The sequence below is a fragment of the Mandrillus leucophaeus genome, unplaced genomic scaffold (genome assembly GCF_000951045.1).
Source record: "Mandrillus leucophaeus isolate KB7577 unplaced genomic scaffold, Mleu.le_1.0 Scaffold360, whole genome shotgun sequence".
In the NCBI taxonomy this organism is placed as follows: domain Eukaryota; kingdom Metazoa; phylum Chordata; class Mammalia; order Primates; family Cercopithecidae; genus Mandrillus; species Mandrillus leucophaeus.
In genome coordinates this window covers 1,455,217-1,483,055 of record NW_012103810.1, presented here as the reverse complement: position 1 = coordinate 1,483,055, position 27,839 = coordinate 1,455,217, and the positions used below count along the sequence as shown (strand labels likewise).

The 27,839-nt window shown below is 43.3% G+C and overlaps 1 protein-coding gene across 1 annotated transcript in view; it reads right to left on the bottom strand.

The window, feature by feature from the left end:
• The window catches only part of TENM4 (teneurin transmembrane protein 4), a 792,673-nt gene that overhangs the window by 97,296 nt on the left and 667,538 nt on the right, over positions 1-27,839 (bottom strand). Inside the window, exons 17-19 of the mRNA XM_011989697.1 lie at positions 22,344-22,370; positions 14,776-14,922; positions 783-999 (exon numbers count right to left, since the gene is read on the bottom strand). Of these exons, the coding sequence (XP_011845087.1) occupies positions 783-999; positions 14,776-14,922; positions 22,344-22,370 (391 nt within the window). The remainder of the gene's footprint in view (positions 1-782; positions 1,000-14,775; positions 14,923-22,343; positions 22,371-27,839) is intronic.

Here is a 27,839-nt window from a genome sequence, read left to right as displayed (position 1 = left end):
CACTGCCCTGATCTAGGGTGCAGAGATTAGAGAGCTATTTTGTGTCTCTGGGTCTTTGCATGAGCTCTTCCTTCTCCCTGGCACACTCTCTCCCTTCCTTGCCTAGTTAACCATTTCTCCTCTTTAAGACTTGATTCTAAAGCCCTGGCCTCCCTCCTACCCAGGAGTACATCCTCTGTGCTCCAGAGTGCCCTGGGGACAAAGTTCTGGCCGAATCACACTGTAACTGTCCCTTTTTTTGTTTTCCTAGTGGACTGGGAGTGACCAATAAGCAGGAACTGTGTTCTGCTCATCTCTGCAATCCCAGCAAAGGACCTGACAGACCTCAGTAAAAAACTGTCCAATGGATGACACCACTGAAAACAGGAAGACTGTATGGGCATGTGGCCTGGGATGGCAGCAGATGCACCCACCCCTGCCTAGCAAAATCTTCTGGATGTCTGCTTTGAGGGTGAGCAGCATCAATGCCTTTCAGCTCATCTGGAGACCACAGGATCAGTAAGAGCTGACTGCAAAGCGGGTATTGATCCAAGATTCCCCTTGGACCTTTGGTTTCTCACTCTCTTCATCTGTCACCCAGTGGGAGCAACAAAACTTTGCTCATAAAAATTCCAAGCTCTTGGATAGTAGTTTTATATCTGCCTTCCCTGACATTCCATCAGGAACCATGGATGCTGTCACTCTCCTGGCTTCCTCCCACCCTCATTCATCCAAAAGAGGCTCTGGAGTGATTCAGTTCTCACTCAGAGAGCCCTGGCTGGAGCTGGGGCCCTCGGACTCACCCTCCATCAAAGGGGTTCTCCCCGGGGATGATGTGCGTGCTGTCCCTGCCCACGAGGAACTTGATGCGGTCATAGAAGGAGTGTAGGTTCTGCTGTGACACAGGGACCTGTGTCTCCTGGATGATGTCCAGAGGGTCAGGGGAGCCCAGGCACAGCGGGTTGACATGACACAGGGGCTGGAGGCAGCAGTCAGGGTCCATGCAGTCCACCAGGCCATCTGCAGGAGTGACAGAGCATGTGGTTTATATTGCTATGTTCAATCAGCCATGTTTATCCAGAATGCCTTAATTCATTTCTTCTCTATTTTTCACTCATTCAAAAAACTTTATTAAATGCTGATATAAGCCAAAGTCTCTGCTGGGCACCAAAGAGATGCAAGTGACTCAGATGTGGTCCTAGCTCACTAGTCTAGAAGGAGAGAGAGACAGTAAGTGTACAGTGTCTGTACTGTATGTTTTTCCTTCCATCGAGATAGAAGGGATTGTATGTATGAAGACCCAGAAGTGAGATAACACATGAACATTTGTGATGCTATATTCAAATGCTGATGGCCGGAAGGTGAGTGGAAGAGCACCAGATGAGGCTGCTGAGGTTGACAGGGGCATACCAGGCTGGGCCTTGCAGGCCAGGTTAGGGAGTTTGAATTTCACCCTCAGGACAATGGGAACCACTGAAGGATTTTAAGCAGGAGGTGACTTCATCTGGTGTGCACTGCTGAAAGTGAAGGGGACCTCAGTGGAAGCTGGGAGCCAGACAGGAGGAGAGGGCATCACTGAGGTTGCACAGGTGGAAAATAAAGGTTGCTTAGACTGCAGTAGTAACAGTGGCGATTAAGAGAAGTAGATGGTATTGAGAGACATTTAGGAGGTAAAACTGTAAGCCTTGGTGACTGCCTGGCTTTGGGAGTGAAGGCGCAGCAATTGTCAGCATCTCTCCCAGCCGCAGTGTAAGTGTGTGGCCTGCGGCTGAGTCCTCGGCCCTCTGGAGGCCTGCTCTGCTTTCTGGGAGAGGAGGCTGCAGGGATATTTGTGCTTTTCGAGTTTGTTGGATGATTTCAGATCCCTGACAGAGCTGCCATTAGCAGGGAATTCTTTTTACCACATGGATGGACTTCTTCAGGACTGGAAATTGTATTACAGCTCTACTATCTTCCCAACGTACAAAGAAAGTCCACCAGATCACAGATTTTTGGCCTCATTATATCAAAGTACTTTTACAGGCACCTTATATTAACAGACTAGCTCAAAACAGACAACAAAGAGATCAGCAGATAGTGCCCAAAGTGGGGGACAGGAAAAGCCCAGGGTCATAATCTGTGTGCTTTGCCGGCAGACAACAGTCTAACGACATGTATTTCTGCCTGGGTTCAAATTCGGGCTCTGCTGCATCTCAGCTGTGTGACTCTGGCAAACTCCCCCACCACTGTGGGAGCACACAGATACGTTCTGTGTTCCAGCACTTAGTGGAGGTGCTTAAAACATAACTGTTATACAAATAAACGAATGGGAATTGAATGAATTTACCAGTGAAGCAGGGGTTGTGACAAATGCCAGTCCATAAAAGCCAGAAAACTGTAACTTCGTCCCATTCAAGTAAGCAGTGTGCTATGGTAGGAGGACCATGACGTTCAGAGACTAAAGTTCAAGACCGAGTATGGCCCCTAAGAATGACCCTGGACAAGTTCCTGTACTTAGTCTCTCTGAGCCCCATCTCTTCAATAATGTGGGAGTAACAGTGACATACCTACCTCTCTAGTTTTCTTGATGGAGTTAACAATACAGAAGCTGCCCACCAAAGTATTGCAAATGCATTGGCTAGACTCGGTGTCCCCGATCCTCCTTGCTAGTGGTGTGGCCTCAGGTAAGCTACTTGATTGCCCTAAAACCTAGTTTTTTCCTTAATAAATTAGTAACAAAAAGCCTTTCTGTTTCTCTCCCATATCTGCATAGTGCTGAAAAGCTTATGGTCTCCTTGAAGGCAGATAGTGATAAAAAGAGTATGGATTCCAGAGATAGACTGTCTGGGGTCAAATCCTGGCACTGAAACTTACTAGTGTGTGACTTTGGGCAAGTTACTTAAACTCTTCAGCCTCAGTTTCCCATATCTCTTAAAGGAGGATAATAAGAGTGAGTGTCATACAAGTATTTGTTATATAGATAAAAAGTGCAGCATTATGTCCCCAAATCTAGCATAGTATCTGACACATGGTATCATAGTGCGTAACTCTGGGTTAGTTTCCCTTCCCGATCCTGAACCTAGAACATGGCTCATCAACATGAAGAGCCATTCATCCTTTGTCTGCTTACCTGCTAGATTCACTCTGAGATATGGAAAGAATGCCTCCCCTCACCCCAGCATTGATCTGGGTCCTAACTTGTGGCTCCTGTCCCAGCTCCCAGATACAACTGCCTAGCAAAGCACCTGTCTTCTCCGGCAGTCAGCAGGCTCCATCACACATTCTCATGCTGCCCCTGTCAGACATCGCTTAAACACATAATTACAGCCCAAGCTGAGGGTTATTTGCATTCTGCTATTGATGTTAGCGTGACAGATTCAGCTGTCTCATCCGTAACTCTGCAGAAATGCTCCATTATTCAATCCCAGTGAGCAGGGATGTTGACCATTAAATCAGCTAGCACAATTGAAGGGCCGTGAAAAGTCATGGCTAATTTGAAATTTTATTAGCTCTTGCCTGGTCTTGTTTACCACCAAAGCAGTCCCTGGAAGCCTGTGTTTTACCCTTTTATAAACATTCAGCTCTGTGGCACCTGGAAAGAACTGCTTCCTGTGAGAAGGGATGTCTGCTCTCTAGTCCTGGGGGAGGTTAGCCAGGAATGACAGCTGTTCTTATTAATATCTATATTAAAATGATGATGATGATGATGAATTGCCATATTTATTGAGTGCCAGGCATTGTGCTAAATATATTACGAGGAATGCATCATTGAATCCTCTATGAAGTAGCCACTGTTGTCACTTTCATTTTAGAGAAAAGGAACCAGAGGCTCAAAGTGGTAAAGTAACTTGGTAAAGGTCACGTAGTCAGTGAAGAAGCTGACTCAGAATCCGAACTCAGTTCTTTCTGAGGCATGTAATGTCTCTGGAGAGACTTTTAGGAACTATTTCTTAAGCAGAGAACATGAATTTCTGAATTTCTGAATCTTAGTGAAACACTACTCTTCCGTGCTCTTCCAGCCTCTTGGGCAACGTCCATCACAGTACGTCTCTTTCCATATTTATAATTTTGATTTTCTCTCTGTCCCCTGAGCCCCACACTCTGCAACCCAAATGATGAGCTCCTAGAGATCAGGGGTTGTCTGATTCATTTCAGTATCCCAGGGCCCAGACCTGGACAGGAACAGTGACTGTAATCCACAGAGGTTTGAGGGATGAATAAATGACTGACCCAGGTCAGTCCTGTCCCACGAATCCAGCATCCACATCACAGGACACCAGAGTTTGACGGAGCCTTTTGTTCTGTGATCGGTGGCCAAATGCGCAGTGCTTAAGAGAGCCCTCTCTCCAGGCAGACTACCTGGATTTGGACCCCAGTTTCCAATTCCCATGCAAACTGTGTGACGTGGTTCAAGTTACTTCACTTCTTTAAACCTCAGTTTCTTCATATGCACAACAGGGGAGAAAAAGAAGGATGGTTAATTCCTTAGACTCACCAATCTGTCTCTATAGCCAAGTGTGTAGCACAAAACTTACCTTGGATGTCTTGTGACAATGAGATAAACATTTTCTAGAGAGGAACTTTTAGGTTGAGATTCTGTCTGCAAGCATGGGACCCAGCATGCATGCCTCCCCCACATAGGAACTGATAGGCCACACCATGGCCGTTTAATTAGTATTCGTGCCTCTCATTAGTTCTGCAAAGTTTGGTTTTGAGCTCTTTGAATATTTCCCTCTCCCTTTCTCTCTAGTCTTCAGGAAATTAACTACTAAATGCTTAAAGGTTCTTCTCCTAGCTTTCATGTCTCTCAACCTCTTCCTTAATTTCCATCTTTTTATCTGCATTCTATCCTAATTTATTTCTTCAAATCTCTATTCTACTTCATTTATTTTCCCATCATTTGTGTCTGGTCTGCTGTTTAATTTGTTCTTTGGGTCATTAACTTAAATTATCTTCCTTTAAAATTTCTTTAAAATTTCTGGATACGCTATTTGGAACTTTTCAAAATCCACTTGTTTCTTTCTTGATCTTGTCTTGTTCTGTGGTTTTTATACAGCATTTTCTCTCTTTAGTCATTTAAAGGTGTATTCATTTTATAGTCTTTTTCAGGCTGTTAAGTTCTTGGGAGTGGTCATCATTCTGCATGTTGTAGTTGTTGACTCCAGCTCATGGTCAATCATTTCCTGTGTGTTCTATGATTCTGTTAATTCTCGGAAGGCTCACCTTTCCTATGGAAATCTTGTGTGGTTGAACTAACCCTCCAGGGTGGCTTTCTGATTACATCAGCTGGCCACCCCAGGGGTACTGCTTGTCTGGGACCACTTTTCAGGTTGATTTCTTAGGTTGGAGTTCTAGGACTGCTCTAGTGTGTCAGTTTAGATTTCAAGGTCTTTTGAGGTATAGGCTTGGTCTCTTAGCACACCTCCCACCTCCAACAAGCCATGGCAGAGAAATGCCTCCATGTCATCCTTCTGGCCTAGTAGGCAGCGTTTTTTTTCAGTCCTCTTCTCATGCGACTTGTAGCCTTTGAGGATCCCAGCTTTATGCGAGGCCTCAGTTCCAACCTCCCACTGTGGATGTGCCCTGTCTGCTGACTGTGAAATTATTCTGTTCTGAGTCTCCCTGGCGCTGATGATCCTGCACATCTTCCAGGCCTGCTGTGGCTTGGGCTCCTGTGCCCACTGCTCTGGCCCATCAGCTTCATCTTGTTTCTAGAATCCAGGGCTCCCTTGTCTCCCTTTTCTTCTTTGCTCAATTTTATATACGAATGGTTGTACCTTATCATCAGAGAATCTCTGTATGACCTAGTTGGCCATTTTGCTGAAAATAAGAGTTCCAGCAAGAGCTCTGAGCCTCAGTTCTCCCATCTATAAAATGAATCATCAAACTTACTTCATAAAGATGCTGTGAGAATGAGGCAAGATCATGGATGTGAGGCACTTAGCATGATAACTAGCAACTAAGCAAGTACTTGGTAAATGATAGTTACTATTAGCTCCTGCCCAGGAGCCTCCCTTGAACCATATCCTGGTAACAGGCTCTTTTGCCCTACCCTGGCCCCTCCCTACACACACATTACAGGACAGCCCTTTCTGGATGATGCAGTTGGGCCTTAGAGAACTGAAGTGGATAAACATGGTCATAGCAATGCACTGTAAATTAGGGTAGCAGAGGCCTCTGGGGATTTGCAGATTGGGGTCTTCTACAATGGAAATATCACATAAACTGTGCTCTTATGAGAGGCTGTGGCACTGTGGAATGTCTTACTCCATGCTTCACAGGTGGGAGTGATTAATGCCTATACCTTCCTGTGGTGATGCTTCCTAATCATTTATTTAACAAATATTTGCTGAGTAGTAACTGCGGACAAAACTTCCACCAATGGAGGCAATTCTATGTAAATGAGACACACAAATGAGCAGGGCTCACAGCATTCTTTTCAAAGGCTGCAGTTTACAAGACCAGCTTCTGAGTAAAACCCTCTTTATATTTTCAAATGTAGCATATGGTGGCCTGAAACAGTGCATATGGCTGTTCTACAGTGAGGGAGAATGGCTCACAATTTAATTTTCTTAGGCGTAGATGACAAATTTTAGATGATTCACACTAAAAGACAAAAAAGCATGCTGTGGGGACAGAAATGTAATTTTTGGGATAGACTAGAAACATCAACATACAGTTCGGGGGATTCTCTGGTTTTGGGGTGACTTGGAAACATTTATAGTTTCCAAATACTTCATATCTCACCTAATTGTATATTATACATAAGTTGGTTGACTTATAAATTCTCTGCATTTTTATATTTGCTATTCCCATTCAGAGACTCTCATTATCACAGCAGAAAAAAAAAAATCAGGAAAGTAGAGGATTTGCTTCTATTCCCTTCAGATTTTCCATAAAACCCTCCTAAACCCCAACTTTTGGGAAAGAACATTTTTTTCCCTAGAAATTTCCTTTTTCCTCAAAGTTCTAAACACATGCCCCCTTTTACATGGTGACAGTGAAAAGAGGCAGAAGAAAATGTGGAAAAGGCCAGGCAGGCCCTGGAGGCTAGGGGTGCAGCAGTGCTGCACTCAAGAGTGGCCCCTGATGGGGAGTGGAGGGCAAAGAAAAGGGGAAAAAAGAAGGGGGGCCAGCATCTGGGGGCACTAAATGAAACACTCCAAAGTGGTTCACATACTCCTGACCCTTGAACTTGAAGCTCTGTGGTGCTCACTTGCTGCTGGTACATGGAGGGCTGGCTTCTCCTAACATTTTCATCTATGTGCTCTGGCTGGAGGATGAAGGCCCTGCCATCCTCTCACTGTGATCCCTCTTCAATGCCTACCTTGCAGGTAGGTGTCAAATGACCTGGAGAACTAGGGAAAGGGGTGCGTGGGAGGAAGATATCCAAGCTAGATGCCTGAAGACCCAGCCTCTCTCCTGTATCTGCCCTTCTCTAGCCATGAGACCCTGGGCACATCCTTCCTATGCCCGAGATGCGATTGACTCCTGTGAAACCAGGATACCAGTCTCTGCCAACCTCTCAGGATGGCTGAAGAGCTCCAGGGTTTAAAAGAGTGAATGAGTAAGTCGACAAAAGAAATGTGAGTGTCTTTCGCATGCTGGTAACTGTTCTCTGGAGCCTGCCCTGGAGATTGAGTGTCTTTCGCACTCTGGTAACTGTTCTCTGGAGCCTGCCCTGGAGACAGGGGCTGGGTGCAGACATGGGCCGAGTCCTCTGCTGGCCACGTGGCCCTTCTTTGAGTGAACAGTTGCAGTACTGACTAGAAGTAGCTTCCTGTTTGTTGTGTGACCTTAATGGTGGCCAGTAAGTGGTGGGTCCTTAGGCCCCTCATTTCCCTTTCTCGTGTCTGCATCCGCATCGGGGAGGCCAAAGGTACATGGGATAGTCTCAAGTCTGTGGGCCTGCCTGATGGCCACCTCCTGGCCTTTAAACGCCAGAGACCCATGTCCCCTGGTGGCTAGCCTGCTGTGACTTTCACAGGAAGTAAAAGGTATGCAGGAGCGTGTTATTAAAGACGGGGGCGAGGCCAACCTTCTCACCTTTACGAATAGGGACACTGGGGCTCAGGTTATGTAATTCCCCTGACATCGTTCTGCTAGTTAAAGAGCAGAGCTGGGAATTCGGTCCATTATCTTTCTGTATATCCAGCTGTCAGGCACAATTCCACAGTGGACAACTCTTTATAGCAATGCTCCGGATTTTCTGGCTCCCAAGCTCTGTCGCCTCTCCACAGGGGGCAGAAATTGACTTGTTTATTTCTGTATCTCAAACGCATAGCACAGTGCTTTGCACACAGTAAGCATCACATTGGTTGAATGAATGAATAAATGCATGCATTTTTTATGTGAGAATCTCAAATTAGACAGCTCCATCAGCTTGACAGGGCCCATCAAGGGCCATGGGGTGTGATGGAAGCCATTCCCTACAGGAGGAGCTCATCCCTCTCTTTAGAAAAGAGACACAGGGAACATGCCTGTTAACGTTCACTTAGCACCCATTATGGCTGGCAGGCCCTGTTGTTAGGTACTGGATGTTCAGGAGTAAAACAGAGTCACGCCTCTAAAGGATTTGGTGTAGTGGGGTAGACACAGACAACTGAGTGTTGGAGAAGAAGGAAGCAAAAGGGGCTGTGGAAGCCCAAAGGTGGGACCCCAACTCAGACTGGGGGCTGGGTTATTTCCTGGAAGACAGAATACTTGAACTGAATCTAAAAGAATGGGCAAGGACAAAAAGGAGAATGGGGGTGCGGGCTGGGGCAATGAGGGGCAATCTGTGGTCTAGTAAGCTCTTTGTACCTTAGTTGTTTGCATGGTTCCTTAACCTCACAGCCCCATGGACAGTGTATAGCAAGCCTATCAGTCTTTCTGCAGGCTTAACTCTTCCTTGGCTTGACGACCCATTAGCCAACCTTATCTCGTTCTTGTCTGCAGTCTGACCACAGAACTGTTTTACAAGAGCATTTGCGGAGGCCCCGGGGGTGGAAGGTGGAATGTGTCTCCCCGTCTGTACATACTAGGGAGAAGATGTTGTCATTTGCTATAATAAATTCTGTGCTTCCTTTCAAAAGGCTTGCAAAGTCTTTATCTTCCCGTTGGAACACAAGATTTTTAAAGGTCAATTTCTCTCTTGTCTCTTATCATGAGAAATGTGGTTTAGAGATATTTTGAAGGGTGACTAAATTCTTTGGCTTTATGTGAACTCTCCCTTCCAGCAATAGGAGATGAAGAGGAAAAGGGAAGACAGAGACCTTTGTTCTCAGTTTTCCTGAAATTTCTCCTTCTAGGTTGCATCTCTCAATTATCTATTGCAACAATCTATCCAAGATTGTTTTTTCATGGGGCCAAGAGCACCAAAAGAGATTATCATACCTTGAAGCTACTTAAAGATCCTTTATCAGAAAAGGCCTGGTTGCTTAAAATCCAGTGGAGTTTTTATCCTGGAGGCTTTTAAAAAACATAGGTTCCAATCTAATCCTAGCTCTCCCACTGAGCCACTGTGTGACTTTGGGCAAATCATTTCAGTTCTCTGAGCCTTAGTTTCCCTGTATGTAAATGTGTGCCTTGCAACTTTGTTGTAAAGGCTGGAGATGATGTGTGCAGAGTGTCTAGCACAGTGCCTGGCACTCAGGAATGTGCTCAACAATGGCTGTTGTTTTCCTTTATGTACGTTCGGATTCTTTTCTAGCAAAGAGTGTGTAACAGTCTGGAATACAGACTTTAACAAAGAAAATGAAAAAGATAAAAACATATTATATAGAGAAATATACCATAATATTAAATGAAAAAATAGAATGTAAAATTTTATAGAGGACATAATTCCAATTTTTAAAAATAATTATTTACAAATACATATTTTATAATAAATATCATGTTTTTGTGATTGCAGGTGGAAAGGAGCAGGAGAAACAACTGATATCTGTAGTTGATAAACTAAGTCTTAGAGTTAAGTTGAGTACGTCACTTAAGGTCACACAGTGACCAAATCAGGGAGCCAGGAGTTGAATCCAGACAATCTGGGTACAGATCCTGTACTTTTAATCACTGTGCTATGTTGCCTCTCAGGTCCTTTAAATATATAACCTGTGATCCTCATAGCAGCCCTGCAAAGTGGGCATTATTATCCTCATTTTACAGTGACTTAGCATCTTTGGGACATGGTAGTACCATCTTTGAAATGGGCATGAATAAACATCCCCATAAGAGGGTAAAATGAGAAGATGCATGTGTCTGCACTTAGTCAGTATGTACTCAAGGCACACAGTACGAATGGGGCACACCTTCTTTGTCAAGTTGGGCACACAGAGGCTTCACTTTGAGTGGGTGAGTTAGGGCCCCTCTGCTTGTCTGCCTTCTGGTCCCTCTCAGGAGCCAGTGCCCAAGGTGAGAGCATTAGGAGACCGGCGGTCATCGAGTCACATGAAGGATCTTGTTTCCATGTTTAAATCTAGCCAAAAATCATACATGAAAATAAAAACAAACCAATAAAGCTACTCCCTGGCTCAGTCGTACTGTTTAGCTCCTTTTTTTTCCCCCTCCAGACAGAGTCCTCCTCTGTTGCCCTGGCTGGAGTGCTGGAGTGCACAGACACAATCTCAGCTCACTGAAACCTCCACCTCCCAAATTCAAGTGATTCTCGTACCTCAGCCTCCTAGGTAGCTGGGATTACAGGTACACACCACCAAGCCCAGCTAAGTTTTTGCATTTTTAGTACAGATGGGGTTTTGCCATCTTGGCCAGACAGTTCTCGAACTCCTGGCCTCAAGTGATCTACCCGCCTCAGCCTCCCAAAGTGCAGCTTTTTTCTTTTTGTCTCATCATTTAAAAACACTGTTGTAGCATTCTTAATGAAACTTGAAATTCAAGTTTAATTTAAAATGTGTTGTTTTAAACCCAGCAAATTGGGAAAGAAGAGTAACCAGGAATTCTTAGATAACTTGAAGGGCTACAGGGGTCTACAGTGGGCCATATGTCTGAGATCTGGACACAGTGAGAAGCTCTAATGTCGCCAGACCTCATATACTCTGGCAGATTCTGCGACCGGCCAGCTATGTGACTTCTGCAAAATACTCGCTAAGCTTCCTTTTCCTTATCATGAGGGAATAGTAAGGGGATAATAAGGCCACATTCCTCACAGTGTTATTGGGTGGATGCACAATTGCTTTGCAAACTGTAAAGTGACATACAAGTTATTACACTCTCATAAGCTTTGCGGTACTGCTGCAGCCTACTTAAATCTGAGTAAGTACTCACACTACACTTCTAGGTGGAGGATAAATCACTAGGAGAAGGCAGAAGTGCTCTAGGTTCACAAGACCATGTGGAATGGCTGAAGAATCTAGTCCAGGTCATGTAATGACTTGCTTTGTGACTATGATGTGTGTGATGTCACCTCTCCTCTCTGGGCTCCACTTGTCCTGTCTGTAAACATGCAGGAGAGGGAGTTAAAGTCAAGGTTCTCTGATGTCCCTTTCAATCCTCTTACTCAACATTAAACTCTGTTAATTCCTTCTCCAAGCCTTGAGTCATATCATCTAAGAACAACCACTCAGTGAGACTCTAACACAATTTCTCTCCAGCCTGAATGATTTATCTGGGATTATGCTGTATACCCTGTCATGGCTGAAATAAAGGCACTCATTTAATTCTGCTTCCATCAGACTGAGTCATTTGGATGACAATTTCTTAAAAATGACTGTGAGTTTCTTGAGGGAGAAAGACTGGGCCATGTTCACTGGTCTTTACGTCTCCTTGGAAAGAAGCATGGTGCCTTGTAGGTAGCAGGAGCCCTACAAACGTGTGCTTGGCTGAACTGAAAGTAGCCCAGTGCAAATATGGCTTACTCATGTGCTCCTTTCTTCCTCTCTCCCTCCACTAAAACTGCCCCCATTTGGCCAAGGCTCAGAGTAATAAAGAGGCCAGTGGCGATAACTCTTACTACCCTTGGCACTTGGGGACAGTCCACTCTCTAAGGTTGTTTCATCTATGCCACCCTGCAAAGCAGGGGTCCTCGGCACCTTCCCCTTGGCTCCCGCAATGGGTGGATAGCCCACTGAATTGAGAGCGCCCTGAGGTGAGACGTTTCCTCATTTCATAGTTGAGAACCCGAGGTCAGAGACCCTCAACAATTTGGCCTTCCCAGCTGATTCTATTCCCAACCATGATGACCCATGGGATGTCTTCCTGACTGGACTGAAAGTCCCATGGGACAGAAATCACATCACAGTTCCCAGCAGGGCACCCAGGCATCTGATATCAGTTGAATGAGTGGATGCTCCTTTATCCTGGCAATTGTCCCACTGCATTGCAATTACTTCCTGTTTCTCTCTCCCTCTAGATTGTGACCTTCACAAGGATAGGGACTGTGTCTTATTTATCTCTGAAGCCCCAGTACCCTGGACAGGGTCTGATACAATGTAGACACTTGGTTAACATTGGTTGAGTGAGTGAATAAACTATGTGCAAGCTCATTTCAGCCCATAACATGCTCCAAAAATGCAAGTGGCATATTCTCCCACAATTGGGGATTTTTCTGGTTGATCTTTTCCACTTCCTACTGGCTCATCTCTCAGAACAGCTGGAGGAGGCTCTATTCCCCTGGGTTGTGGATCAGCCCCATTTCCTATGAGAAGAACCTCTCTCTCCCCACAGAGCTGTGGGCTTTGGGCTACGGTATGCCCATGCCCCATGTTACCAATGGTGCATTCTTGTGCTAGGAGGGCTGGCTCTGAAGTATGGCAAATAAAGGATATACTTGAATTGCATTTCATGGGAGAGAATCAATGAGCCTTGTTCTATAACCTACACTTGTATGTATACTGGTAGGGAGAGAGGTGCGCCCTTTCCCCACATTTCCTAAAGACATGCAGTTATTTCGCTGCCCAGATGTGCAACAGCTGTTTGAAGGCTTTGGCCAAGACTTTTGACTCGTGAGAAGGGAAGGGTGGCTCCTCTCCCCTTTTCTTCTGTTACATGAGTGTTACTATTAGTTACTGGAATTGTGCCTACACAGACAAAGTGAAGGGGAATGCTGAGGAAATCATGCAGATAATGTAGGCTGACATCTCTTTCCTATGAAGAGTAAATATAAAAGCACTTTACCTTGCCTGAAGACAGGGGTGCTTGTTGCCCTTCCCTGTTTTGTCCTAGCTTGGCCCATAATGATGTCTCTGAATAGAGAGCCCTTTCCTTTCCAGGAAACTGCTACCCATCCAAGTGTCACCTTCTTGAAGAATGCTTTCCTACTCCCACAACAACCAATATATAACTCTACAACAGCACTTATCACAGTTCATTAGCATTTAACTTGTGGTCTTTCTCCTCTATTTGAGGTCCTGGCGTACAGGGACAGGACTTCCTTATCTCTATGCCTAGCATAGGGCCCAATTCTAAAAGAAGAACTCTGGATATTTATGGAGCACAAAAATTAATGAACTCCACAAGTTTCAGATTAAGGAACATTTCAACCCTCCAAGATCTCAGGAGAACATAGACCTTCTGTTTCTGCCTAGCTACTATGGCCAACCCCACAAGCTCCTTGTTGACAATTGCTCCACTGGGCCTGGGCCTGGGTGCATCAGACCCAATTACCTCCTGGATTTAGGCAGCAGGCAAAAGGGCTGAAAGCTGCCTGGCTCAAAGACCAGTGCTCCGAAACAGCCCTCTCTAGGCTGCTGAAACCCACTGAAGGCAAATAAACCACAGAAATCACAATATCACACACTTGGCCTTTTAATTCTTATGGTGCTTTGGGGTTTGAGAATCCCTCTAAATAGAAAATTCCCAAAGGTTAGAATGCTGAGTTTCTGACCTATTGATTTCCTACACTGTGAAACATATTAAAATCCTTTGGTATAAATATTAGGGAGCCACATAGACTTGTTTGGACTAAACTAACTGTTAGGCTATCATTAGGAAGAAAGGGTTAACTGTTTTGGTTTTTTTCATATCTTTATCTTTTCATTCTCCTAATAACCACCTGCGAGTGGGAGAATCAGGAAGGACTGATGTATCTTCCAGGTGGGAAAGTAGAACACATTATGGTTGTATTTACCCAAGTTAATGCAACAGAAAAATGAAGGCTAATTCTATGACTAAGATAAGGACTGAAATGGTACTTATGGGCCAGCTGCCTCATTTTATTAACAGAGAGAGTGAGGCCCAGAGCCACCAAACAGCATGTGTAAGGATGCACAGGGAGTCAAAGCCAGAGCTGGAATTAGAACTCAGGTCTTCACTCTCAGCTAATGAATGTTCTAAAAGATGAGCACCTCCTTCCTTGGGCTTTGACTGTCTAGCACTTTAAAAAAACCCAAAGCAAAGGCCATTTCTATTACAAAAGGTGTCTGCTGGTGTGCAGTGAGGGTAACCCCCAGAATCAGGGGAGAAGAGACCTTGACCAAAGGTAACTCAACCTCCCTCCCCTGGAGAAGTGTCCCTCTGCAGCTTCTGTGATAAAGAATTAGATGGTCTCTTCTTATCCATCTTCAGTGAGGGGGACCCACAACTTTGCCAGACATCTCATCCTACTGTTGAATAGTTAGAAACCTTTCTTCCATATGCCTTCTCCTCTATACTGGCTGCTGGATATCAATTACTTTCATTTACATTAGTTAATTTTAATTGATTCAAATGGAACACCTGTGACACACACTCATCCCTAAGCCACATATGCAGCTTTTTTGCTTGCACCGCAGGTCCCCCTGACTGGATGACTGGTGTGCTGGTGGCCTGTTAGCTCAGTAATACCCATTCTCCACTCTGGGCCTCCCACCCTCTGGAGCCGCCTGGAGCCCATTGGTGCCAGAGCCCTACCTCCATCGTTGTCTTTGCTGTCACCGCAGGCAGTCTCCATGGAAGTGTCACAGCCAGCTCCTCTCCAGCCCAGCTGGCAGACGCAGTGCCAACCATTCAGGTCTAAGGTACATCTGCCGTTGCCATTGCACAACCCAGGGCAACCCTCTGAAAGACAAAGTACAGAGTCAAGGTCTGATCACCCAGATTCAACCGCCATCACACACACTCACACGCTACCTGCCAACTTGCAAAATGCCTTCATATCCATCAGCACACGAATGCCCACAGCAGCCCAGGGAGGCAGGTATCACTAGGAATTGCCACTTTACAGAGAAGGCAACTGAGGCTCAGAGAGGTGAAAGGACTTGCCAAGGTCGCACAGTCAGAAGTGGCAGGGACAGGGTTGAAACCCACACCTTCTGTATCTAAAAGCCCTTCTTTCAAAAGTGACTGGGATTCTGGAGCTGGAGTCGGTGGATGTCGGCCTGTCAGAATCTAACCAATAGAACTTTTTGCCTGATCCTTGCTTCTTGTTCATTCTCATGTGTTCCTCTTATCTCTGGCAGCTGTTTAGCACAAAGGAAACACCTTTGTGTTTATTCCTCGCTTCCTTCAGCACTTCCTGGGTATCATTCTAAAGGGCGTTATTTTTTCCAACTCTTATAGTAGGTCAATTTTATTGGACCCTAGGCTTTTCATTTATTTTGTCTTATTTTCTCCTAAACAACTGTCTTTGCTTTGAGAAAGAGGGCTTGGGGCTTTTTCTTACCATCTTGTCTACAGCTACACTTAGAAAAGGCCCTGCACCCAGAGGAGCTGTGATGGCCATTGTGAAACACTAACTAGGGCTGTCTGTGAGTGCAACGCAGGTACAGCCAGGCTGCTCTGCTCTCATTACGCTCATATGCACATCTGCCTGCCTGTCTGTCATTTATTAAGCATCTTCTTTGGGCTAGCACTGGAGGTACAGAAATGAATAAGACCTATTCTTATTCATGAGGTGCATAAAGCCTATCAAAGGAGACAAATTTATATAGGCAAAAAATTTCACTGCTAAATGCCCTAAAGGAGATGTACAAAATATGGTGGGAACTTAACACAGGTGTGGCCATCTGAGAGGGCTGTAGACGATTTGATCAAGAAGGGTCAGGCAATATTTAGATGTTGTGTTGGTTCTGCTTGGACCATATTATAAAGTGGGGAAGTTTAAAAAAAAATACTATTAAAGTAGATTTGTAGGTTTTTTGATTGCCACATCTTTAAACCTCTCCAAGTTTGTGGCTCAGAAATCTATGTTGAGAATATGTTAAGTTACATGGTTCACTTCAGCTTCTATTGTGCCACTTGGTTTTCACTCAAGTCCTTACATTAACAATCCTGCCAACCCCCTTCTCTAAGGGGCTATCAAAAACCACCTGTCACTGGCAAGGCTTCCATCTCTTTTCTGCCTCTGCTCAGTCTTGGGAGAGGTATGGATGTGAAAGCACTGTGTCAGCTATAAAGCTTCATTTGTTTTGTTATTATGAGCAGCAAAGTGCTCCAAATATGGCTACAAACTGAATCTTCTGCCGTGAAGTAATGGGAAATTGACTCATTATTCTTAAATGGGACAACAAATGTGAAAGTTGCTGCCCAGTACAAGATCTGGGCCAAGGTAGCCGCTCACTAAATAGCTGATCAATCAGAATCTAAAACTTGAGTGTTTCAAGGACTTTTAGATAGTTGACCGTTATTCCAAAGTAAAAGAAAATAACATGTTTATTTCCACTTGAGATGTTCATCACAACAACCCATCAATCTGGCCACTGTGTTTTCCATTCAAAGGAAGAAACATGTAACAGTTGTATACTCCAGCCTAGGAGGGATTCCTCCAGAAGTGTTTGTGGACTATGGGTTTCTGTATAGTAGGAGCCTGCTGGGAAAGATGGGAGGCTACCAGCATGGCCACCCCAAAAAGTGATTGAGAAAGAAGTTTTAAAAGTGAGTCCCAGGAGCAGTGCTGTGACACACAGGTGGCTATCCAGGCACTCTGACTCAGTTGCTAACATCAGCCACCTTTAGTGATCTAAACAATCACAGTTTTCTCTTTTCCTCAATTAGTCTCATGTCAACTTTTGTCTGTCCAGCTGGGACTTGTTTTCAATTAAGCCTCATTTGTATTTGGAATTAGTCATGGAGGAAGTAGGGTCTGATCTTTAAGAATGGTAGCTGACTGCTTTCTTTTGCTGTAAGATAAAGCCTCTTATAAGAGGCAAAGAGTATCTCTCGCGTAAGAGCACAAGCTTGAGAGGCATATCAGAGTTTGGCTGTACCACTCAGTGGCTGTGTGACTCAGGCACGTTATTGAATTTCTTTGAGCCTCAGTCTTTTTACTTACAAACTGTGGTTGTTGGGGGGGTTAAATAAGGTATGCATGATGCACAAAGCCTGGCATACAGCTCAAACATAATATCTGAATCTTCTACTCACCTTTACCTTCTCTCTATTTTGGGCAGAGGGCATATAATATCATATGTTGTACCCATAACCTCAGGTGGGGCTCACAGAAAGGCAAAATAGGAAACTGAGGCAGTTATCTAGATCAGAGTCAGCAAACTTGTTCTGTAAAGACCCAGAGAATAAATAGTTTAGGCTTGTGAGCCATATGGTCTCTTGCAATTACTCAACTCTGCCATTATAGCTTGAAAGCAGCCATTTTTAAATGAATAAGCATGGCTGTGCTCCAACTAACTTGATTTACAAAAATAGGTGATGGGCCCGATTTGGTCTGTGGGCTGTAATTTGCCAGCCTCTGGTTTAGATGCTTCAGGATGGTGAGACAAAGACAGCTGCCATGTACTGAGGGTCTACTAGGGCTGGCCACTGTGCTAGGCACTTTATATAGATTTCTAAAATAAGTAAATTTTTGTTAAAAATATTCAGATCCTGATTTTCTAGGGCAGATCCAATTTTACACCGTTTAATCCTGAATTTTTAATAAAAGCCATGTGTCGTAATAGAGCGAGGACTTTGGAGGTAGATCAGCCTCAGTTCAAATCCTAGCACCATCATTTTACTTACTACTTGTGTTATAACTGGCAAATTATTTAACTCTAAGCTTCAGTTTTCTCATCTGTAAAATGGAGATAATACCTGATTCTAAGAGTACCTGAGAGTATTAAATGAGATAATATATACCAATTATTTATCACAGTGGGTAACATACATAGGCATTCAATAAATGAGAGCTGTTATTATTATTATTATTGGATTTACTTGTTTTAAGTTTGTATAACTTCACTAAGAAATTCATAAACAAGAAAATAACCCTTTGCCAGTCCAAGTTGTATAATGTTTAGGTCAAAAGCTATGGTCCTCATAAATAAATCCTTGCCAAAAACAATCAAGACAAGCACTGGGCTTGTCTCACGGCACCATGAACATGCAGTGCAGTGAGAGGTGGCACGATGGGTTCAGGGCTGTGAGTCCCAGTGCAGGCCACCATTCATGCTTTCCTAGCATACTGTACTTCTCTCAATAGCAACAGTCCCAAGGATACTTAAATGATCAATTCTGCAATTAGTTTCATTGTCTTACTTCTTCCGTTAGAATGTACCAGTGCCTGCACACAGCAGACACTCAATATATATTTGTTAAAATGAATCAATGAGAGGGACAAGAGACCTGGGTTCTGGCCTAATATGGGGGGAGTTGGGAAAGTTACTTTCTCTCTTTGGGTCTCAATTTCCCCATTTATAAAATAAGGATTTGGATGAGATGATCCATTAGGTCCTTCTGGCATCACTGACCCAATAGAGAAGGTCAAAACAACTTCAAGTTAGTTGATTCTGTTCTTAAATTCAACCAACTTTACTCAGTACCTGGAGGATACTGGACTTTGTGTTAATTAACAGAGATGAGATATATCATCTGCCCTAAAATTTTTTATATTCTCTTTATTTATACCATACTTTGTTCAAGGAAGGGTTTAAAATAGGTCTTATAATCACAAACCATACTTCTCAAAGTGAACCTTGTGAAATAGTAGTTCTATGAGGTCTTCAAGAACAAGCTTCTGCAGTCAAATAAGTTTGGAAAACCTTGCATTCTATACTCTTATTGTAGAAAGTCACACGAATATCAATACATTAAAGGCTCCAAGAAATCTTAGAATAAAGAAAGCTGCTTATTTCATTACTACTGCATTTTCCAATTTGACTTCAGAACTCTTTCCCCCACCCAGTAACCTGTGTGATATTCCATTCTATAGAACACCCTCAGGGAAGCCCTGCTCTAGTGAACTCCTGTGGGCACATGGCATCTTGGGCACATAGTCCATGCTGCTCTGAGGCTGTCTGAAAATATCATCACCAGATCTTTAGTGGGATTAGGTCAATGAATCATTGAGGTGCCAGTTTGGAAGATGTGGAGCAGGTGTTCTCAGGGAGGGTTAACTCCAGATGTGGAATCACAGAGAATCACAAATGTGGAAATCCACAGTCAATTTCTTCAAATGGACCAAGTGATACCCTAAAGATCTGCACTATCCTCTAAGTTTCAGAGGGACTGTGAGTACCTGTGGGTGGAACAACGTTTGCTTTCATCCAGCCATTTGCTTCTGGGATAATCACACCCCTAATAGCCAGCATTATGAAGACTCCTCCAGGATGACTTGCTGACTTTCTTAAAGCAATATGTCCATCCTTACCCGCTGAGGCTAATTCCACAAACCCTGAAACTCATCAATAATTCAGAGAGCCCACGTGACATTAATAATCCCTTCTGGAAAGACTCACACCAGGCATTTGCTAGAGTCAAAATAATGTAATTTTAAAGTTTAGAGAAGGGCTAACAAAGCTTTTCAAAAGAAATGATGCCCTTTGAATTACAAGGGACCACTTTATCTTCAATCTCCTGCTTAGGCCTATGAAGAAGTCCCCCTTGCAGCTAGCACCAGGTATGATTAGAAGACTTTCAGAATCCTTGAAGGTATTATTTTTTAGTTGAGTGGCATGGATGCTATGCAATACACTTATCATATATCAAATGGCCCATTTCTTTATGTTTCTCTTACTGGTCCTCTTATACTCTTTTCTCTCTCCATATTCACTTCCCTAGACAAAGCCATCATCATCTCTTACCTAGATGACAGCAATAGTCTGCTAATCGGTCTTCTTGTTCTCAATAGTCCCCCCTCAATTCTCCTTTCACAATAGGGCCAGACCGATCTTCCAAATCACAAATGTGATCTAGTTATCATTTTGCTTTTAAAAACCTTCAGATGCTTTCTTATACCCTTACGTTAAATTCCACAATCTATAAGGCCCCAACAACCTAAGTTAGTGGGGTGGCTACTTGCTAAGTGGTGGCCTTTGGACTTCCCCTGTCATAACTCTCATCACACTACGTTGGAATTATTTGTTTTAGTGTCTTCTCTGCTAGACTGCAGGCACCTTGAGAGCAGGGACCATATCTGTTGTGTGGTATTCATATTTCCTAGCACTTAGGAGTTCAGCAGATTTGTTGAGTAAACATTGTTTCTTTACTCTCTACCAAAGCAACTGGGAAGCAATGAACAAAATCTTGCCCATCTTTGAACAGTAAAATACTCTACTCTGACAAGACCTGAACTTCCAAGAGACAGATCTCTGAATTATTTTTTTAGAATTAGTATCCATTATACCAAAATATCAGCCAGATGAGTGCTTGGGTCAGACCTAGATTTTGCCAAGAAACATTTGCCTTTTAAAACAAGTTATGATTCATTGACCTAATCCAACTAAAGTTCAGGTGATGATATTTTCTGAACTAAAGATCAGAGCAGGTGATTTGAGAAAGAATACAGGCCACTTCCCAGTGAGGGTGCCAGTTTGGAAGATGTGGTATGGAGGAAAATATATTGGAAATTATGGACATTCTTGGTGACTTAAGGTGACAGAAGATAGAATGTTGAAATATGGATAAAGCCAGGAAATGCAGAGTCCTGGTTCTGCTACTTACTAGAAGTGTGAGCCAGGATGACCCACTCAACTTCTCAACTTCAGTTTCCTTTTTCAATCAAATGGGTATCATTATATCTATTCCCTTAAGAAAATCACATGACTCACCTAAGACTCACGGATGTGAAAAATCTTCACATAGTAGGAAAATTTTCCATCAAATAGATGGTAATATCATAAAATTTAGCCCACCCTGAAGAGTCCTCTGCTAATGAAAATTGTGAAATGCCTGTTTTAAAGAGGCTCAGAGGTACTACTCTTTCTTGCTGGAATGATTTTATTCTCAGTTGAGGACTAGCACATGAAATATGAAGACCCTTGCTCCTCCTCCATCTGATGGATCCTATGCAACACCTTTGCTGTGCTTGGCAAAGCTGTCCCAGCTGAAAAGCATTTAGTCAGTTATGTTTCCCCAAAACCCTTTCCATAAGTTTTAAAACAGCTGTTGCTATCTCTTATTAAAAGCCAATTTAGCATTTTCCTTTACGGTTTCAAAAATTAATCTAGCTAATGAAGTCCTTCAAATTAAGGACGAGAACAAGTATATGATGAATAAAGCAGTATAATTCATACTTATTGAGCATAATTCCTGCCTATATACTAAGCACATTGTATTCATTACTTCACTTAATCCTCATACCACCCTTATGAGGTGGGTCCTGTTAGCAGGATAAGTTAAATCACTTGCCCACGGTCACTTAGTTCACTGCATGTTGAAGCTGGGATTCAAACCCAGGCAGTCCGACTCTAGAATATGTGTCCCTATCTGCTGAGTACATATTTTGTACCAGGTGCTGTGTTAGGGCCTGAGAACAAAAAGATGAAAATGACATGGTATTTCTCCTCAAGGAGCTTAGAGTCCTTTAAGAGCACACATATCTGATTATTCTGAGACTTATTCTTAGAGCAATGTGGCCAAATTGGAAAATCAGATACCACCTAACTAATGTAAATGTTTAAAATGGAAGGAGTTACTTTGCCTTTAGGGAATACTCTTCAAAGACAAAACTTACCAAAGTCAGGCCTTCTCTGAAAAGGAAAACAAACAAATAAACAAACAGACCATCCGCTCCCTGAGGTCGGGGGTCTGTTTGTCCCCTTGTCTCCAGACCCTGGCACAGGTTCCTAGTACACAGTGGGTGCTCCATAGATGCTTGTTGATGAATGAACACAATAGTACTACAAAGTAGTCCTTAAAATTTCTTAACTTGCTCTTGGGTGTCCTCCTCTCCCAGGCCACCCACCCTGGTTGCCAGCATCTTAATTCTGGTGGACCAGGTGCCATAACAGATGGGCAGGGTGACATGAGATGGGGTGGAAAGAGTGAAGGGTGTATGTACATGGGGCAGGGGGGAGGGAAAAACAAAAGTACAATGGTATTGTCACAAACAGATATGAGCATCTGTGACACTCCAGGTATATCAACCACCTTGTGACCGAAAACCCATCCCCTTTGGGCAATGGATGTTGCGACAAAACTGGGGATGCAGTAGCATCCAGACATCATGCTTGTGCAGTGTATATACATTTTTATATACACACTTCTTTATGCTCAGACACAAACACACACACAAAGACAACAGGAAAATAGAGGAAGGAAGACCATACCTTTAACTACCCTATCCAGATAGTGAGCTAGGGAGATAAAAGACAGGACATTTAAGGTAGGATTGAGTAAGTGCAATATCGCCTGTCACATAACCATGCCAGATGCTAAATAGACAAAGGGATTGTGCCCCACGTTTGGGACAGGCCTATGCCACGGTGGGGAAAATAAAACCAAAGACAGGACGACACGAGAGAGGAGGAGGGAGAGCAAGCTCATTCTCCAGAGATGGCCAAAAGGAACTTCAACTCATTCTGTGATCCAGGCGTTTGGAAATGTGATCATAGAAACAAGAAGACATATGAATAAGGAAAACAGACAAAGAAGGATGGGAAGCTGCAAAAGTGGCCACACTCCTGCTCTGCCAGCTTTGTCTGGCTTTACAGAAAACTAGAACCTGTCCCTTTGACTACTCAGAGCAGCATCCAACTTCCCTACAGGTGAAGCAGCCATACCAAGAACAAATGGTACCTCATTTGGGCAGAGGCATTTCCAAGAAGTTGGAATTTAGAAATATGCAAAATTTGAATAATCTCTGATATGCACTAGTAAAGGGGGTTGAGTCTTTGATCAAATATACTGCTGGATTATCTGTTTGCCATTCTTGAATTTTTCATGTACACATGTGCCCACATATGCTTGAATGCAGAATGCTTAGTGTTCTAAGTAAGACGCATCCCTCCTTTGTGCATCTTACACAGACTATGAGGTGCAGGTCAATGGATGTCACTGTGAAAAACAAGACAAAGCAAAGAAAATCTGAGCATTTCTCAATGCTTATTAACCCTAAAGAAAGAATGATGTGTGCTTTGTTTTCCAATGGAGGGGTTATGTCCAAGCCTTGAATTATTTGGCCTTCTAAAGTTTTGCTTATTTGAGGATGGGTATCAAAGTTTGCTCTGAAATAAACCCCACTGTGCATATATATGGGTGTCTGGCTGAGTGTTTAGAGCAGGGCAGGCCTCTTAAATTCCTTGCATGAATCACTAATACCATTTCACCTGCCCTACATAGCCTGTAGTTATAGCCCTTCGAGGAGCTTCTCTTTCCTTATCTCTCCACACCTCCCCCTAGTGTGTTGTGCAAAGGCTGGGTAGCTGGGCAGTCTCCTGAAGGATCTGATGCCTTCAGCCAGGCTGCACTCCAGCCTCAGCTGAATTTCACACATGAATCAAAAGTCCATCTGACAGGACTGGACTGCAATGGTGTGGCCTTATCAGAAATCCCTAGGGTTATTTAAACATTCTTACTCTCTTCATAGAAAAACATAAATTATATATTTTTTAATTCTCTGGATAGAACAGATATTGTTGTTTATCAATATATATTAACCTCAAAGACTAGTGGATAAGAGACTGTGTTCTTAGTTCAGGTATCCATGTGGTCTCTGGTTCAAGATGAAATACACTTCTGGAGCCTGCACAGCCAAGTGGAAAATTGGGAAGAGGAAATTTTAACTGAGGATACATGCCTTTTTTCATTCTTATAGATGTTGTGGAGTCCATGAGATGTAGGATATAAGATGGGAACATGAAAGGGAGTACTTGTTAAGCAGGGATGAGTAAGCAAAGCTATGGAATGCCAAACAATGAAAAATGGGAATAGCCCACACGAGAAATGGCCTAGGAAATATCTCTGGCTAAAGGGAAAGCTTTCTTGATTCTTGGCTCTTCTGTCACTTTAGTCTTAGTCAAGCTAATTTATCTAACTTTGCAAAGTGGTCTAAAATGTCTTATATCTCATCTCCCAGGATATGCTATCAAAGAGCATGAATACATAGAATCACCTGGCTTTCGTGGTTTTTGTTAGCTTTCATATCTGCAGAATTTTTTGGAGGGTCCTAATTATAGTTCTTGTAATAACTCTGAATCCAGTTATAGAAGAGGTGTAGTGAGCCTATATTTTTTTCCCAGGGATGGCTAGGCTGGATGAGGCGCCATCACTGGGATCCAAGTAGTCATAGCATCCACTGTGAGGGAGTTCTCTGATGAAAAAACTTTCTTGATTGTCTCCAAACTTAATGGTGGTATCATAGTTCTGGTGGTGAGTGAAGCTTATATCCACTCTATAGGATAATCTCCCCAGGGCCAGGGGCTGACTTAAGAGAGCTCTCTCTCTCTTCTAACGCCATTTTCAAGAACCAGGTAACCATGCTATTAAGTGAAAATATGTTTTTGATACCTTTAAAAATTCTTAGTATTTCCCCAGACCGCAGGTAGGAAAGGAAGTCAGTAAAAATGATGGAGGCAGGCTTAGGTTACCATCACCACTGTGAGTTTTCAGGAGACAAGAGTAGACATTCAAAACTTCAAATCCTGACTCCACAAATCAAAAGGGATTCATTTGCTACAAAGAGCCCCCAAGCCACACTGTGAATCCAAAAGCTGGTAACAGCCAGTTACTACCAAGTCCATGAGTTTTCCGAGAATGGAACAGAGCTTCCTTGTCTGTGGCTACTGAAAATGGGAATGACAAATGAGTCCTTGAACTTTACTGCCATTTATTTATAAAAGGCCTATGCGGAAGTCCATACTGTGGTTGCTTTTATTGTTTGAAAACCTTGGCGCATATGCTCTTGAGTACAATTGTTTAAAAATTCATGATTTTAAAGTACCAACTTTTAGAAAAGATGATGCAAACTTTGCATTATGAAAGGTGGATTCAGGACTTCATCAATTCCTGCATCTTTCTCTTCAGAACTTCAGGATAAAGATGATGGCAGTAGTCATCTTTCCTCTTGGGCCACGCTGTTTCTTTGGCATTTGCATAAATGTTTCTCATACCCCTACTATGCTCCTATCTCTATGTGAAAAGCTGGAGATAATAATGGTACTATAGCTATTTACGCTACAGACTGAGCTTTTGGCATGCAGTTGGTCTGCGTGGTCTTAGGTCTCTTTGGCCTTTCTCTGATCACCAACATAAAAACTTCTTTCCTTGATTTGCCTCTACCAAAAGAGGTTTCCAAAAGTTTCTCTTGGGATAATCTTTAAAGTCTTCAGGGGCCCCCTATCCAAAGTTATGGAGAACATGGCAAGAGGCTTTTCATTCTTACTCTCCAGGAGCCTCAGGGCAACTCGAACAGCTGCATTGTTGGTACATGTTAGGCCACAAGAATCAAGGATCACTACAGCAGGTGATGGGTTGGTGGTTCTAGTCATCCGAGCTTCTTTCAGATGGATGACAAACCACCAAACAGATGTTCTTGCTAAGCTCTTGGATACATTAGTGCTCTTCTCTCTTTGGATAAGTGGTCAGTGACGCCCACAATGAAAGAAATTCAAAGCCAGGTTCCCACCCCACCACATGTGGGCTGAAGTCTCCCAGGATCATTAGCAAACCAAACTTGTGCTCTGATAACTTGAGGTAGATCCCTGTACATTTTCTCTCTCTCCTTGTCAGCATGTTTCCTGTCAAACTACAGGTCCTGTTGTGAGTGAATGCTTTCTGAAGGGATAACCATAGCATCATCACAGCAGCCTATACCTCATGAGTGATTTGTGGGCTCTTGGTTAAGGATTTTCTGATTATGAAAAAGAAATCTGAGAACTATCAGGCAAAAGTGGACAAAGGGCCAGGTGTGCTGGCTCATGCCTGTAATCCCAGCACTTTCGGAGGCCGAGGCAGGTGGATCACCTGAGGTCAGGAATTTGAGACCGGCCTGACCAACATGGAGACACTCCGCCTCCACTAAAACTACAAAATTAGACAGGTGTGGTGGTGGGTGCCTGCGATCCCAGCTACTCGGGAGGCTGAGGCAGGAGAATCACTTGAACCTGGGAGGTGGAGGTTGTGGTGAGCCGAGATTGCACCGTTGCACTTCAGCATGGGCAACAAGAGTGAAACACCATCTCAAAAAACCAAAAAACAAAAAACAAAAATTAGCTGGTGTGGTAGTGCACACCTATAGTCCCACCTACTCGGGAGGCTGAGGCAGAAAAACTGCTTGAACCTGGGAGGCGGAAGTTTCAGTGAGTCGAGATGGTGCCACTGTACTCTAGCATGGGCAACAGAGTGAGACTCTTCAAAAAAAAAAAAAAAAGTGGACAAAGCATGGAAGATTTTGTGGCTTTTCTTTATAATTTCTCTTCATTGGGAAGTCTGGTTTTACTCACTCAAGTAATTGTATCTTCAGGGTATTATTTTGATCTTTACCCCCAGAGGAAGTTTTGTTTAAAAATCAGGATTTCTAGATTGGACAGCTGTCCTGAAGTCTGGTAAATAATTCTGTATCTCTGGTGTCTTGAACAATCACAGCTTTGGAGTCAAGGCTGGAATTTTATTAATGTAATCAGAAGCTGGCATTTTCTACAGGTGTTTTCAGACTTTAGAGACAAGGGGCACTGAGGTGAATAGAAAAACCATCATAGAATTGATCCAAAATGTTACTAGTGTTTTCAAAGAAATAGGAAAAAAATTAAACACCTTGTTAAATTTAACTATGAGTTTCAGCTTTCTCAAAGGAAATCAGAGGTCAAGCCCCAGACTTCAGGGATCCATAAAACTCCCTGAAAAGAACTAAAAAATATGCGTTTGGTGACTCTCTGTCAATCATATACTTGAGAAACAGATCCAAATCAATCCATCTTACCTTAACTTCTTCTGGACTAGGAAAACTGGGTTTCACATACACAAGTGGGAGTATTAGTGTCATGTAAGTAACAGTAAAAATGAAGAATCCCTCTTTCTTCACGAGATATTTTTAGGAGCAGGTGACTCACTTTTGGGCTGATGGGTATACAGTTCTGTGGGCAGTGGAGGAGGGGGCTGAAATCCTGTCACCCCTGGGGACCTCCTCCAGCCACTCCATTCTGTGATTCACGGAGAGAGAAATTAAGCCTCAGGCAACTGCGTGGTCTGGCCCTGGTGCTTTTACCAAAGACCCTTCTTCAAGATGCAAAGAGACAGGTGATTCCCAACATAAGGAATTAGGATTGAATATAAAATATTTTTGTTGTTTGACAAAAATACTGTCATTGAAGAGGTGCCACTGTCAAATTCCCTTTTATTCTGAAAACCAACCTCTCTTGAGAAGAATCAAGTAGCTTCCATGAAACATAAGGTGAGCCAAAGGCTCCAAAAGAAGATATTTAATTCCTACGATAATAGTCTGCTCTGGGAAATGTCATTGGGGTAAAAAGGTTTTTAATGCTGGGGACTTGGCCATAAGGGGCCTAGATTTGTCTTGTTCTTTAAATTCTGTATTCCTGCTGTAAGGTAATCAAGCCATTCCTTCCTGTTTGTGCAGGGCGGCAGTATGTAAATAAATAGACCCTCTTTTTTTGCTTCCACTGCCTAGAGGTCTCTAAATCAGTGTCGTGGATACCAGCTCTTTCTCTGGTATGCGAAGTAAAAATTGCAGCTAGGAGCTAGCTGCACGATAATGACCTATTGTATAGTAATGAAATCTGATAACAAGAGAAAATTTAACACTTTGAGTTTCTAACTGTTCACATCAGCAGTGTTTTTCTTTTTCTAAATGACTCTCACAGGGAGTA